We start from the raw sequence: 16,459 nt of genomic DNA, 5'->3' as shown, positions 1-16,459 counted from the left end.
TGCACGGATGGATTTGAGTTCACTCACTCGACAAAAAGTGACACAACAGCGGGGCCCTGTTTACTAAAAATGAACTCATGAATGATGCTCGCGTAACATTTGAAAAGCGCCTATCAACTTTTGTAAATAATTTGCTAGGTCCTTTTCACGAGAACCGAAGTACGCCCACGCAAACCAAGAGCACTATCGGGAAGAGGAGAATTTCCTCTGCCCGATGGTGTTATTAGTTTGCGTGAGCGTATTCGGTTCGCGCGAAAAAGGCTTAACAAGTTTTGTGTACATAAGTTGATAGACCCGTTTCAAATGTTACGTGAGTATTATTCATGTGTTCATTTTTAGTAAACAGGGCCCCGCTGTTGTGTCACTTTTTGTCGAGTGAGTGAACTCAAATCCATCCGTGCACTCGTCAATAGTATACAGTATATATCAGTGTCAACATGTCAAAGGGGCGTAATTGCTTATGTAAACAATGAATTTAGTCGTTAATTTCTCGCAAATAAAAGCTCACTTCTCCAAATTAACAATGCTAACTGGTGGAGGAAACATTCCTCTATCTGCTGATGTAATTAATTTCCATGTGTAAGCTTTTATTCCCGAGAAATCGACGGCTAAAGCCATTGTTTACATAAGCAATTACGCCCCTTTGAAATGTTGTCACTGATATAGCATTTCAACTGCGGAACTGCACTCAGTGTAAACGTGAGCGGACAGAAGGTTTTCCCCTGGCATTTAACTACCAGTGTAGTTCATGAGCCCATGCAGCATTAAAAAAAATCAATAAAATCCAACAAACGTCATCACAGGAGAAGAGGTATAAACAAAAATGGCGATTGTTTTACTTTGAGCAGTGTTAAAGGTGTTTTCGGCATATGTTTACCATTTTTACGCGTAAAAAATCGTTGTTTATTATATTGAACCTCAATAGAACCAACAAATTTTTTTCCGCGATTCTCAAATGTCTGTACCGCCGAAATTCGCCGGTACCGGCCTGGAGGAGGTCAACGTTCCCGGACAAGCCTACCTACGAGACGCGTAAGTCGCATAATTGTTTCAGCGAAAAAATATCGATAGCCTTTAATTTTGTTCGTAAAACATTCCGCCCCTCGCAGTTTATCCTGCTGTGACGATCCGTTAAAAGCGATCGAAAACTTCCAGCTAGAGAATGGCATCCTGCTGCCCTCGCTGAGACCGATGCTTCCGCTGCTGGATCTGCACGGTGTTCGGCGGCTTGATTTTCACACCTCGGTTCTGGAGGAGCTCCGGGACAAACTGATTGCCCACATCAACGAGGTGGGTGCTAAGGAAGGACGGGAACGGGACCGGAAGCTGAAGGAACTGCTGGTGAAGAGTTTCCCGGTGGTCAGGGTCAAAGCGCTGCGACCGGTGGTGATGTGTATCCTGAGGAACACGAGCCACATCGACGATAAGTATTTGAGGATTTTGGTTCGAGATCGGGAGTTGTATCAGGACACGGATACCGAGGTCAAACGGCAGATCTGGCGGGACAATCAGTCGCTGTTTGGTGACGAAGTTTCGCCACTGCTATCGCAGTACATTCGAGAGAAGGAGCACATTCTATTCGATCACATGAATTTGAACAACTTGTTCTTTACGCCCACCCCAAAGGTTCGTAGGCAAGGGGAAGTGGTACAGAAGTTGGCGCATATGATTGGGAACAGCGTTAAGCTGTACGATATGGTGCTGCAGTTTTTGCGAACGTTGTTCCTGAGAACAAGAAATGTTCACTACTGTACCTTGCGGGCGGAATTGCTGATGGCGTTGCACGACTTGGAAGTGCAGGACATAATTTCGGTGGATCCTTGTCACAAGTTTACCTGGTGCTTGGATGCCTGTATCCGTGAGAAGAACGTCGACATTAAACGATCTCGCGAGCTGCAGGGTTTCTTGGACAACATCAAACGTGGACAGGAACAAGTGCTGGGCGATCTCTCCATGACGTTGTGCGATCCGTATGCCATCAATTTCCTGGCTACTTCCGCGATTAAAATTTTACAACATTTGATCAACAACGAAGGTCTCCCGCGGGACAATACGATTTTGATTCTGCTGCTGAGAATGTTGGCGTTGGGACTTTCTGCTTGGATCATGATCGATTCGCAGGATTTCAAGGAGCCCAAGCTGGACAGTCAGGTGGTGACAAAGTTCTTACCGGCGCTGATGTCACTCATGGTGGATGATCAAGTTCGTAACTTGCACTCCAAATTGCCTCCGGACGAGCGCGAGAGTGCCATCACAACGATCGAACACTCCGGACCGGCTCCGGATGCAGTGGAAGCCTACATTCAGGAGAGCTCCGTCGCTTCGATTCTCGCCATGTACTATACCTTGCACACGGCTCGCCAGAAGGATCGCGTCGGAATCCTTCGGGTGATGGCCATCCTGGCGTCCTGCAAAGACGACCGAGCCTACGAGGATCCATTCCTGCATTCGCTGATTGCTCTGATGATTCCCATGTCGGAAGAATTTGCCAACGAAGACTTTTGCACAGGGCTGTTCGACGAGTTCCTGTTTGCAGGTCTGACGCGGGACAACGTAACGCGGCACATGCTGAAGCTGCTTTGGTACGTGCACAACAAGCTGCCCCAGGGTCGACTGCAGACGTTGATGAAAGCGCTGCAACCGAACGCCCAGCACCACGAAAACGTGCACAAGCTGTACGAGAATCTGCAGAAACGGGTGATGACCACCCACCACGAGCCGCTGCCGGAACCGATGGAGACGGACTTTGATTCGCCGCTGAAGAGCGTGCCAACACCGGGGCCGCATTATGTTTAACTTCTTTCTTTTTTTTTGAGATAGTATTTTTAAGGATTCGATAATGTACGGCAAATTTACGGTAATGAATATGCGCAAAATATAAGAATTTGCTAAATTAAATCGGGCATTTTTTAGGATTGAAGAACTCTTCCAATACACGCATTGTAAAGTTTGATTGGTATGAATCATGATTATTGGTATTGTGGTGCAAGTCCTATATTATTGTACGAGTGCTGTAGACATGCTCACTAATACTAACGGTGGTAGAGAACTCTATTATGCTTTGTTAAATAAGCCGAATGCGATCGGATCGGATACAACGTATATTCGTTTTAAGTCAGGTAACACAGTAGTTTCATAACCCCCTGCATGATTTCTTTTGGGCAGTAAAGCAAATGCACCTGTCTCAATGTGCTTCCTTCTCTACCAACAAACGCCGCATCCAGAGTACCTAACTATTGGCAAGCCTCGTCAAGTGCCACATACTCGGCATCCATCTACGACAAACTTAGGCAATCTTGACGTCTACTTGTCCATGGTACAGCTCCTTCTACGTAGAACACCACCACGAAACCGGTCATCGAGTTTCGTTTCCAAATCAGCCTTTGGAGAAAGTTTGCAGAATTTTAAAATTTCCGTCACCAAGTTTCAGCTTCCAATGCTTGATACCCTTGAGAAACCGGAGCACTCACTTGAATGCTGTCCAATCAACTTTGTTTGAGTTACTAAACTTACGTCCTAAGATCGAAGCTCTCCACGGTGGTCTTGGATTAGAATTTAGCAAGACAACAGTCCTATGTAACCCCTCATTTTATCTGTCAAACTTTCATAACGAATCAAAACAAACATAGTGTAATACTAGAATTTCGACTACAATGGGATAAGTTAATCGATTTGCTTGTGGCCAATAACATGTTATAACTTTATAGTCTGATAGTACGTTCAGACTACAGAGTTATAACACGTTATAGCGCTATCTTGATGGTGGTTTATGTGTTGCAGTTATTTGACAACCGTTATAACATGTTATAACCATAGAGGTAACTCTAAGACTAGAAGGTCCCGAAATAACGTGCTCAACTTTTTGGCTCAGCTCTGGTACTCTCTTCGGTCCCAAGCTAATGATTCACCCCTCGAAACATAGGAAAAACCAATAACCCCTCATTTTATCTGTCAAACTTTCATAGCGAATCAAAACAAACATTGCGTAGTACTAGAATTTCGACTAGAATAGGGTACGTTAATCGTTTGCTTGGGACCAATAGGCTAGTCAAGTGGTGAGCCAATTTATAATCGTTAGTTTCGTATTGATTGTTGTTATAACTCTCCAGTCTGGACAGCGTTTGAACGTACTATTATAGTACGTTCAAACGCTGTCCAGACTGGAGAGTTATAACATGTTATAACGGTTGTCAACTAATTGCAACACAGAAACCACCATCAAGATAGCGCTATAACATGTTAGTCTGAACGTACTATAACTCTATGCTATATAGTGTCGAGATGGTTTTATCACCGACAAACCGACATGACACTTAATTCTGGCTTATGCCCGAAAATCTTAAACGGCCGATTTAAATGTGCAGTGATCCGAACTGGGGCTGCAAAATGGTGAGTTGACAACCTGGAATGAGCGGAAGACCTAGCCCTGGTCCTCACAAGTTCCTACTTCACGCCTCCTCGACGATAACAAAAAACTACCAGCTGAAACATGGACACAGCTGGGTGGCGTAGCCTGGGCAATAGCAAAATGAAGAGGTGCGACGCGAACACTAGTGCGGTAACCATAGTACGGTGATCGAGGAAATGCTTCACCAAACCCGAGCGTCTGTTCACCATGGAGGTGCGGCTCAAAACGGCGTCTGTTCTCCATGTTAGGAGCGGCTGATCACCGTCCTAGTGCCAGCGTGGGACTCTAAACAGAGCTGTGCACGATGGTCCCCCGGCGAGACAGGGGGCTGGGGCAGGCCCAACAAGCCGCCCTGAAAAAAAAAACAAAGTTGCAAATACTGAAGAAAGAAATACGGATCGGAACAATCGGCACAGACCTACGCGACGAAATAAGGACTACGATTGGAAACTCGGAACATGGAACTGCAAATCGCTCGGCTTCCCGGGTTGCGATAGGTTAATCTATGACGAACTTCAACCATAGAGGTAACTCTAAGACCGCTGGGTCCCGAAGAAAATCATTATTATTTTTGGCTCACTCAGTACCAGAACAACGGTCCCAAGCAGTCCCAAGCTATTTCACTCACCCCTGCATGTTCTGCATAAATCCACACACCCCTGATGTTATCTGTCAAACTTTCATAGCGAATCAAAACAAACATAGTGTAGTAATAGAATTTCAACTAGAATAGGGTACGTTAATCGTTTGCTTGGGACCAATAGGCTACTAAAGTGGTGAGCCAATTTAAAATCGTTAGTTTCGTATTGATTGTTGGTACTATGACGAGCACCTCAACGGTGAAGCAGCAGAAAACGAAGGTGGCACGGCAGCAGACCTTGAAGCACGCGCAGAAGACGACAGGCTACCGGCCCCTGATCTTCAAGAAGTTGAGGAGGAGATGTAGGGTGCACGACACAAATACCGTGCCAAACGATTTCCTACGCAATTAATCAACCTTTGATGTGAATTTCGCTGATAAACACGAGGAGCATTTCTTATAGCAAAACTTGCCATAACAAAATGGGCATAGTTCATTTTAGCACAGAGAACAGACATCCAAGCTTAAACAAAATTTTCGAAAAATTATGTGTAAGAATTCAAATTAAAATACGTTAGAAACACTAGCGCCACTATACGGAATGTTGTGACTCGAGTTAAAGTGCGATTAATGAGTTGACTGAACTAAAATGTGGGTTGATCTTATTAACCGTGTATCCAAATGAACTGTCAAATCAGTTCAAAACAAACAAACCAAAACAACAGAAATCAATCGAGTACTGGGCATCCCTAATAAAAAATAACCATAAACGAACGATAACCCAAATCATTGAACTAATCCACAAATGGTTTGGATGATACCCAGAACACGTCGTTAAGCAAATTAACCATACAATTTTTATTAGGGATAGTAGTCAGGAGCAAAACTGACTTTTTTTTTAGTTCACTGGCGATTCAGTGATTCAGTGAGGGTGTGAACTCTAATTATTAGCTCTCATTTAAATTCAGATAAATGTGGTAAGATTTGAACACTGCTTACCCTGCATCCGTTCATCCAGGAATTCGAAAAGCTTCCGGGGGGAAGTGGTTGGAACATAAATATTTCGTTGCACTCAACGTGAGAAAAAAATCTCCTGTAATTCGGGTTCGGAAAATTGTGAAAAGATTCTTGCTTGGAAACTCGCATTTGCCGCCCATGTTTGATCGGTTTTAAACAAACATTGTTTTGCTCACAACAGTTTTGACATTTATGTTAGGATGAAGTCTGCCAGCCATCGACGTCGATGCGCAGCGAAACTAGCACCACCACGATATTACTAACACAGACAAACAGACGTAACTCTTCATTGTGTATCTTCGTTCACGCATTTAACGGTTGATTTGAATATTATCAGTTCCGCGAACTACTCGCCGCAGCGCTGGCATCGGATCACTTTGACGTTTCTATACATTCTATAGAACTTTTATGCAATATTGTTTGCGAGTTAGCGAGCAAGCTTGTTTTCCGCGAGAAGCCTGAAAGATGTCGCTACTGAGGTCCTATGTTTTGAGATACTATGTTTTCAAGAAAAACTTTTTCAAAGAGTTACGTCTGTTTGTCTGTGTTACTAGTATCAAATATCTATTCAAAATAGCAGTTAAATTTCTTACACACTTTAGGAATTGGACTTGCATGTCTGTTCTTTGTGATTTTAGTAAACAAACTAACACTTCTTCCTTGTGTGTCATCTTTGATTAAGCTCCTAGGGCTAGTGTTACCTTTTCCAGTTTACCATATAGGTAGGGTAAGGTGAGGCAAGCTGGGCCATCAACTTGAGTTATTTATATTTTTGATTGTCAACACCAACAGGCTTAAGGCTGAAAAAGCAAACCATCATTGGGGTTGCATGGATCATGAACAAATAAATTAATAAATGTACTTGCTAACCCATCTAGCCCCACCTTGCCCTATGTATTTGGAGATTTGAATTTTCAGATAAAACGTGAAATCGTGCTGTTTGCTGCAGGTCAGTATCAACTGTTTCCGGAGGTATAAAATTCATGCTTTGTGGCCTCACAACTGGATCTCAAATGCCTGGCTTCACCGTCAGAAATTCAAATTCAATAGCGTAAGTGGTCGAAAGAGCAGGAACGAAAGCACGCGTTGGGTTTGAACCCGGCAGCACATTCGCGTTGACGGCACCGTCAAACTCTTCTAGCTAATATTGACTGTTTCATAATATGGGAATTTTCGGTGGAGTGAAAGGATAGTACGAAATCCGCCTTGTATACTGATTTATTCGGGAATGAAGTTGGATGAATTTTGGAAGAAATGCTGGAGCTTAGTGAAGATCTACATCTTGACGTGGAGCCTACTGCAACTGACGAAAAACCGAAGGAAGATAAAGATGAGTGTTCTGATCGAGGTGTACACCAAAAACCAACCTCGCTTTTCTGCACGTGTTCTTATTTCATTTTCCTGTCAACGCAAAACCGAAAGAAGACGATTGACAGACGCCCAGCCGGCGCCTGTAGTGTAGTGGTAAGCGTGACTGTTTTCTCACCCCAATGGGTCTGGGTTCAATCCTAGCCGAGGTCGGTGGGATTTTTCTGAGGCATAAAAATCTCTGGTTACGTCTTCCTTCGGAAGGGAAGTAAAGCCGTTGGTCCCGGCCCATGTGTGTTGAATAGGTGCGATATCCTACACAGGTGTGGAAGCTGCTTTCCTGCACATTCGTTTGCCGCCAGTGGATCAATCGATTTCTGTCGGTGATTGGCACTAGATTGCGAAACAGAGACCGACGTTAAATAAAGGAAAGAAGAAAGAACATACGCCCCTAAAAATGTAACGGCTTTCGGATTAAGGCGAAACCCCACCAACTTGTCACAAATGTCAAATTCATTGTTGTCTTTATTGATTTTTGTGAGAGATTGTTTCTTTCCAGCTTTTCCATAGCAAAAAAAACCTTGCACATTTCTCTTTAAATGTAATTAGCTCGCTTAAACCTGACATAATATCTCTGACTGTTGCTTCCCGGGTAGGGTTTAGATGTTTTTTTTTTGTTTTATTATTTGTTTACTCTTAAACATACGGATGATGATGTGATACCTGTTGTGTATATAATTACTTCGACAACGAATTTTGTTTAATTTGTTCTTGATTTTCCTCCGTCCCACACTTCCTCGGGCACAAGAAGTGAGGTTATGATTTGCATTCGGATTTTTTCCTTAAGCTTTTAAAGAGCATTTTAAAATCGAAAACTTAAGCATGCAAAGCGATTCTTGCTCCTTGCCTCTCTTTCTCGCTTTAAATGTAGGTATTTGCTCTCGCAGTATAATTTTGTACAACGATTTGAAATAGATCCATAACTTAAAAACGCAAAGTAAATAGAACGCTTGAGAACTGTCAATATCCATTCTTTTTTCGATTTATTGCTTACACAAAGATGACAACAACGACGACGATGACGGGATAAACTAAAAACTAATTACGATGATGATGCACGTGCGGTTCCAGCGAAATATCTGCATATGCGGAGAATATGCATAAGATTTTTATCCTAAGCCTGCAACAAGCCACGCGTTCGTCGCCAATTATTTTTGCTGTCTGTGTGTGTGTGTGTGTTGCTGTTTCTATAGCAACTGGCAGCAGTGGCGTTTCTCCCGCTTCGGTTGCTGTACCGTCTCCTGGCTCTTCTTCTTGCGATTGGAAATGTCCCGAATCAGGTCGTAGAAAGTCTGACGGGGTTTTGTTTCGTTTTGGTTTTGTGGTTTAAATTTGCAATAATTGTAAAGAAAATAAGGAAAAGGTGAATGTAAACAATGGTATGATGGAGGTGATGGAAATTAAACCCAATATGGCGGACACGAGCTCCCAGGTACAAACATGGCGGACACCAACAACGATAACATCAACACGTGTACGGTACGGTATTCACACACTCGCAACAACACAGCACAGAATTGACGCAGCCGAGAGAAGGGGGGGGGTGTTGGAGGGGGTTGGGAGGTGCAATACCAGCTCGGTGCTTATTGTTTAGCGATATAAATACAAGCATTAAGTTCGCAATCAACATATGTTTAGCGTGGCAAACCAATAGAGAAATAATGGGGATTATGGAAAACGAAAATAACCAAAACAAGAGCAAAAGCAAAATAAAATGTACACCAATTCGTTTAGCTTAGTTAATATGCATTTCTTCCTAGTTTATTTGTTCGTCTTCTCTCGCCTTAGCATATTTTATAGACCTTGCATTATTTGTAACAAATAATTAGCATTTGCTTGTTTGATAACCTCCTTAATGTTAAGAGAGTGATTTTGCTCATTCTAAATTGATCATTTCGGCTTAACTAGTCATCCTTCTCCGTTCCTTTCTTTCTCTTTCCCTCTCGGTAATGATACGACTTAAACTTAAATAATAATATTTAATAAAAACGTGGAGATTATCTACCGGATGTTTCACTGTTTTGTTCTGCACGTGAGTGTATCTGTGTAGGTGTATGCGTGTGTTGTGTGTTTGTGCCAAGTGCTGAGCGCGCGCCTTTGTGTGAGTGTGTTTTTTTGCATTCCGCTTTGTTCTGCTTCTTCGTCGCTCTCAGCACACTGCGCGGAGTTCACCAGCTGCTTCCACCTCCTATATCAGCGTACATTTGAGTTTCCTTCGTTTCGATTTGTCTTTGGCGCGACCGTTCGGTGCTTTCGAGTCTTCCGTTTTCCGCGAGCGTATCTCGCGCATCAAGTCGAAGAACACCTATTTGGAAATGAGTGGGGAAAGGGGGGTGGTGTTGGATGTGACGGAGAGACGGAAAAAGCAAACGCGGAAAGTTTCAGCGATAGGGTTAAAAGGGCAGGAGAAAGATAGAGAAAGATGGTACATACAGAATGGGGAACGCTCTTCTTTATACTTGAATGCAATGCGTGCGGTTGCGATGCGGCGGGGGAGTTTTCTAATCTCAGTCAAGTGTCGTAATCGATTGAAAAGTGATGTCGAAATATATGAACTGGATTTCATCAGTCCAGAATTAAAAATAAATATATTCCAAAGTAACTTTGCCGCAACAAAAACGCACGCATTACAATGGGACCTTAACATAAACATTATTTAACTAAATATACAGCAGTTACAGTTAGGGAACGGAACTTAAAGCTAGCGTTAACACTCCATTCTATCGCTCACAATCGAGTGGCAACGTGTGGAAAATTTCGTTCTTCTTGACATTTGGATCACCGCTCAATTCTAGATAGAGCTGTAATTAGGGCCTAACAGCTTTTGTAAACAATGACTTCTCTTGATGATTTCTAGACAGTCAAGACGTCCCCTACCTGATGGTTATGTTGGTTTACGTGGGCGTGCCTTGAATTCCTAGAAAACATCGAGAGAAGTCATTGTTTACAAAGGCTGTTACGCCCTAATTCCAGCTCTATCTAGAATTGATTAACAGGTAATTAAATGGTAGGAGGGGCATAATGAGCAACTTGTACTTTAGCCTTAAATTTCTAATTGTTCAGAACAAATGAATTGGTACTAGGTTCAATATCAATATGATATTGTACCTACTACCAATTAATTTGTTTGGAACAATTAGAATTTTAAAGCTAGAGTATAGGATGCTCTTTATGCCCCTCCTACCCCTATTTTTATACAAATCGAGGCCAACACTTTACAGTGTATCGTAAGGTAGAAGTAGTTTTTAAAATAATATAATGTAATACTCTTCACAATAGAGAGGCCTCTAAAGACACCGGGCGGTTACAATAAAGCCAACCAGCCAATCCTAGACCTAGTTCGGAAATGTACTAGGGCAGTTGTACCAGTTATGGCTATACGCTAGGCTAGAGAACACTCCCAGGCAAAATAGCAAACACAAATTGAAGTTTTTTATCATCAAGTGACGATGAAGCTGTAAACCATAACCACAGACAAACAGACATAACACTCACAATCACATTCATCGCAAATAATGTTTTAGTTGGGAATGTGCTTGCATTTCTCTTGGTGGCGCCACTGAAGCATTGAGCAAGCCCCCACATTTCAAACTTATCAGTGATGCCAGTTCTTTTTCACGTCTAGTTAGTAGATGTCAGCTCTTGAAAATGATAAGTCCGGAGTGATTTGAGATTTGGGCGTAATTGCATTTGTAAACAAACACGTCAACCACCGATTTCTCGCGAACGAAAGCTCAATTTCGAAAACTAATAACACTTTGAGGTGAAGGAATTATTCCTCTATCATTTGGCATAGCTTGTTTACGAGATTGAGGTTTTATTCAGGAGGAATCGGCGATTGACGTGGTTGTTTACAAAAGCAATTACGCCCAAATTTCAAATCACTCCGGAAGTGTTCAAGTCATCCCACTGGAGACACATACGACATCTGACGAATGCAGAAAAAAAGTTGTTGAATATTACTTAAAAACTGCTGCACATTACCCATGTAACAATTTTATGAGGGTTTTGAAGACCATTATTTAGACTTGAAGAATGCTATAAAACCATGATAAAACTTGCAATGCTACTTGGGTAGTCATTCCGTTCCTAACATTACTTTGTACGAGGTACACAGAATTCGAGAACAAATCATGTTGATGACTGTAATATTCTATCAACTTTTACCAGTTATTGATGTTCAATACTTCACCATGAATATCATTGATTGATACATATTATTTTTTTCTATGTACACATTAAAGTGACACCATTTAGAAATCCAAGATGGCGGCTTCCGATTTCAGAACAAATGGGAAATATTGTCAAATACCCATCAATATAGATATTTTTGGAATCGGGATGGCGTCTAGAAGCCGGAAATCGATATCCGACGCCATTTTGAAATCTAAGACGGCGACTTCCATTTCTGCGGAAAAGTGTCAAATACCCTAAAATATGGTTATTTTCAGAATGGGGATGAGACGTGGCTTCCGATTTCAGAAGAAGTGTCAAATGGCCTGCATATCCCCGTTCCGAAAGTACCCTGTATTTGACGAGGGGGGCGACACATCTAAATCTCAAGTTTAGATGGTCAACAAATCTCACACTAGCGAATCAATCTTCGAACAATCTTCTTTCATTTGTCGCATCTACTTGCATCGCTCATCAATTTTTTGCAGGAAATCTTCAGAATCGTCATCAATCTTCTTTCTATCTACTCAGCGTGCGTGCAGCTAGCCACAGCAAAACACAATCTTTTTTGCATCGTAGATAGAGTCGTCCCCCTCGGTATTTGACACTTTTCATGAAACCTGATGGCCGCCATTCCAAAATGGCATCGGATATCGATTTTTGGCATCTACGGTTTGTCCTCGTTCCAAGAATAACCATATTGTAGGGCATTTGGCACTTTTCTGACCCCGATGGCCGCCATCTTGGACTCCAGAATGGCCTCGTTAATTTAATTTTGTTCAACATAAAACAATATATTATTGCTATATATAATCCGGATGCCATCGCTATCGGCAACGGATATTGTGCGAATACTATATTTTGATGCTTGACAAGTCGAATGAGCCCGAATTGAAGTGAAAGTAGATAACAGTTTTCGAGTCATTCATTGCGTCAATTGAAACAAGTCTTTGCTTCAAACGAAATGAACTGAAGCACTTGACGAACGAAACAAGCGATAGTCAAGTCATGTTTGAAAGGAGGAATGTTCATCGTGACTCGATAACAAGAAACACAATGACTTACACGAAAATGATATTGCTCGAAATGAAGCGATTCTGCGGAGAGTTCATTCATGCTCCCAGGCAAAATAGCGAACACAATTTGAACTTTTTAATCGACCTTCTCCGATTTGTTTGAAACTTAGTGTAATTGATTGTTATAGGAAATGATTCACATTTATGCTAAATTTCGGCCATTTTGGATATCGTAACAATTTCAGTATTATAGGGATTATGATTATAATTTCAGAGAGCTGTAGAAGCAAATCGAAAGGAATTTCTGGAAGCATTCTAGGGGAATTCGCAGCATCTTTCCTTCAAAGTGAATTAACCCTACGGCAAGCTTGACCACATGAAACTACACCCAATGATTACCTAGGGCTGGAAATCTCTTAAGTGTTGATCAATCAATTAATCAAAGACAAATTTTGACGGGAGCTGCAAGGAAATATGGCTCCTAATTCCACAGACGAACAGACATAAGACATTGAACATTTTTCAGATGGCGGCAGTGTAAAAATGTCAAACGCGCGCCACAGTCGACGCTACTACCAACTAAGACAAATTTAAATTGACCGTTAAATGCGTGATCGATGATAAACATGTAAGAGTTATGTCTGTTTGTCTGTGCTAATTCCATGGAAATCTAAATCTTAAAATAGCTCGAAAAATTCTTTGCATAATGTCATGTTAGTTTGAAGATAGTTTCAAACGAATTTATAAGAATTTTGCGAAGGGGCCGACTCTATCTAAGATGCAGGAAAAAAAATTGCTTTGCTGTTGTACATGCTTAGTAGATAGAAAGAATATCGATGAAGATTTTGAAGGTTTTCTGCAAAAAGATTGAGAGCGATGCTAGTAGATAGATTTAGATGTAAGAGATGAAAAACGATTTTTCGTAGATTAATGCGCTAGCGTATGGTTTTCCGACCATCTGAAATTGAGATTTAGATGTGTCGCACCTCCACAAATTTTGAGGGAATTTCAGGGAAGGTTTGGTAAGAAATTTTGAACGTATTTCCAATGAAACTGTGAGTTGTGCTCCAAGAAAATCTAAATACATTTCCAAGGGAATACTAAAGAGAATTTCAAGAGAATTCCATGATAGTTCGAAGCAGTGTCTCCTACCCGGGACATCCCGAGAAATTTGCCTTTGGTTTGGAATCTGGCTAGGAATCTGGTTAAGAATACCGGGAAATAGTTATTTGTTTACAAAAGGCATATGATAGATATGCATTATTACTAAAATTATACTACTAGGAAACCTCAGTAGACAATTCCAGGGGAATCCAGAAGAACCTTGGATTAATTTACATTAGAAGCCGGGGGAAGTATGTACTTATGAAAGTTGAAAGAGACTTATGCGATAGCTAGAAAGATACTTTAGATGGTAGTTGGCAGAAACTCTGGAAATTATGAGAAAACATTTTGGGAATAATTCGTAAGAATCTGGAAACCAGAAGGCCTTTGGAGGGATGCCTAGAGGAAACTTTCATTGGTAATCCGAAGGAAGTTGGATGAAATTTCAAAGTGAAGACGGAAGCATTTTTCAGGCAAAGTCAAACAGAACTCAGAAGAAACTTTCGGGAGAGGTTTCAGCCAATTTCAGTGAAAACCAGGAAAACTTTCAGGGTAAAACAAAACAAAAATCAGAGAAAAATTGGGAGAAGTTTCCAGAAAAAGTCACTTCCAGTGAAATTTATAAGAAATTTTCGGATGAAGTCTCAAGAAAGCTATTCATTGCATCCTGGGTCATTCATCGAAAGTAATTAAGGAGAAAATTCTGATGAAAATTATTTCCCGTTTCCCGGGAATTCCCGAGAAGAGCCATTGACTATTTCCCGATTTGTTGGAGGCGAACCAGCCCAAGGCTGAAAGCCTCATTAATAAAGTTAAATAATAATAATAATATTTCCCGATTGTGGGGTAGTCAGAAATGGTCGGGAAATGGAAACACTCATTCTAATAGATACAAAATTCTGAGGTGAAATCCAAAGAAATTTTGGCAGAAAAGATTTATTAATTTATCGAGGAATATTCCAAGAAAATTATGGAGCGAAATTAAACAAATTCTCGCGACGAAAATTTTTAAGAATGCGAAAATAAATTAAGAGTAAATTTCAAGAAGTCTTCTGAAAGGAATTCCTAAAGAGTTTTACACAGAATTCCTGTTATGGAGAAAATTTCTGGAGAATACCGGACATAATTAATAGATTGTTGGGGTAAATCCTGGAAGTAAAAATAATACTGAAAACGTTTTGGAATGATCCTAAGCAAATCTTTGACAAATTTGCAAAGATATTCAAACAATTAAGAAAATTTACATTGAGCAAATGACGAATCTGAGAACTCGACCTTCTCTGATTAGCATGAAATTTAGCAAAATCGTTTGTTATGGGCAATGATTCAGAGTTCAAAGCCTTAGGATTTCATTTAAAAATCCTCTACTTGTTTGATCAATTCCAGCGATGTTGTCTCATCTGCATCTTATTTATCAACTTAGGCTGCGAACCAATTGCCGAGTTAGATTTAATTCGTTGTTAAAAGTGACATTTCGAAAATTATTTTCCATGGTCGAATATCCCTGTGTTATCGATCGACCGATTTTCGTGCAGCACTCAGCCACGGTTGTCACAATCTAACTTCTTGTCGGTCAGAAATAACCACGCTCGGATAGCAAGTTTAATCGCTAACTTTCCATCCGTCAAATTTTAAACAAAAGTTAAAAAAAAATCCGCTAAACGGTTCAGATCCTTAGGAAGCGTTTTGATTTAATTCGAATAGCTTACCCAAGCAAAGTCCAGCATCACAATGACAGCAAATCGAAATCAAATTTTGAAATCAACATCAAACTGAACTGAACATAATTTGCTTTCAGTTTACGCGATTGAGAAATTTAATAACAAATTTTGTTTTCATTTTGCTGTACACCTCGTTTTGTTATCAACAGGAAAAATGTACATGCCGAAAGCTGAGCCCAGCGACCAGCGTTGTGCCGAATGTGCCGAAGTGTGGCTATCAAGTTGTCGGTCTCAATACCCCATGAGTTTGGCAACCCTGCAGTTATGACTTTTGAGATTATTTGTTTACCTTGTCACGTTCTTACAAGGGTAATCACTGTGCCTGTCCTGTTTATAAGTAAAACGAGCATCAAATAACACGCATGTGAGTCTTTTTTTGTAGAACATTCATTCCTCTTGGTTCAACGATGCCAAACGATTGAGAAGATCGGCAAGCACTAAATCGTCGGCCACTGCTGGAACTGTTAGCCAGTATACGCTGACCGTTGCCAACCTCGAAGTTCTGCAGAAGGGTGACTGATGCCAGAATTTGTCCACCCATGAGAAAAAAAGTTCTGTACCGGGTGCCATTCTGGTAGACGTTCACCGAATCTTGCATAATAAGTACTCAACCGGCAAGTTGAAGATGTGCCTCTACATTATCATCATGCTACTCGGGCAATCAGGAAGGATTTGACCTACCGACCCACCGGCGACAGTAGAAGCAGCAATAGACAGTAGCTTCTTAATGTCTGGGTACTGAATTCGTCTAACTGAGCCATACATTTTTGGTGAGACTTTGAACTTCTGAAAACCCTAATAAATAAACAGGAGACCCAAACCGCTGAGGTTGTACATTAACGAACTAGTGTTGCTTTCCTTCGTCTTTCTCATGGCTCTCAGCTACTTACTTACAAATCTAGAAAAATCTTTTGAATCAAAAGTAATTTGCCTAGCAGCGTTCATTGATATTGAAGAAGCATTTGATAATGCATCTTATCACTCAATGAAAAACGCTATGATGAAACATGAGTTCGATAAAAGCATAGTTAATTGGATTAACGAAATGGAAACCTTGGAAGCTCATCCATAA

General features: G+C 41.1%; 2 protein-coding genes across 3 annotated transcripts in view; one reads left to right on the top strand and one right to left on the bottom strand.

Moving 5' to 3' along the window:
- The first annotated feature begins 850 nt into the window (after positions 1 to 850).
- Positions 851 to 2,836, top strand: NELF-B (negative elongation factor B). The gene is made up of 2 exons (XM_065229229.1): positions 851 to 1,032; positions 1,110 to 2,836. Exons 1-2 carry the CDS (start codon positions 956 to 958, stop codon positions 2,794 to 2,796), a joined length of 1,764 nt encoding a protein of 587 aa, XP_065085301.1. The 5' UTR covers positions 851 to 955; the 3' UTR covers positions 2,797 to 2,836.
- Positions 2,837 to 7,808: 4,972 nt separating this feature from the next.
- LOC135707413 (ras-related protein Ral-a) overlaps positions 7,809 to 16,459 on the bottom strand; it is a 29,197-nt gene continuing 20,546 nt past the window's right edge. The window contains exon 4 of one of the 2 annotated variants that reach the window (XM_065229227.1): positions 7,809 to 8,665. In XM_065229227.1, the coding sequence (XP_065085299.1) occupies positions 8,561 to 8,665 (105 nt within the window). In that variant the 3' untranslated portion in view covers positions 7,809 to 8,560. Of the gene's footprint in view, positions 8,666 to 9,102; positions 9,679 to 16,459 lie in introns of those variants that run through there. The other variant, XM_065229226.1, reaches the window with a different exon arrangement.

Source organism: Ochlerotatus camptorhynchus, unplaced genomic scaffold (assembly GCF_037179485.1).
Source record: "Ochlerotatus camptorhynchus isolate MF236.1 unplaced genomic scaffold, CSIRO-AGI_Acam_v1.1 ptg000310l, whole genome shotgun sequence".
In the NCBI taxonomy this organism is placed as follows: domain Eukaryota; kingdom Metazoa; phylum Arthropoda; class Insecta; order Diptera; family Culicidae; genus Ochlerotatus; species Ochlerotatus camptorhynchus.
The sequence above is the reverse complement of the archived record's forward strand: the minus strand, read 5'-3'. Positions and strand labels throughout refer to the sequence as shown.

What these genes read in the sequence shown, in the direction of transcription:
- NELF-B (XM_065229229.1), top strand. Translation starts at nt 956, where the DNA reads ATGTCTGTACCGCCGAAATTCGCCGGTACCGGCCTGGAGGAGGTCAAC. An exon ending in CAAGCCTACCTACGAGACGC is followed by an intron (nt 1,033 to 1,109) that starts GTAAGTCGCATA and finishes CGCCCCTCGCAG; the next exon opens with TTTATCCTGCTGTGACGATC.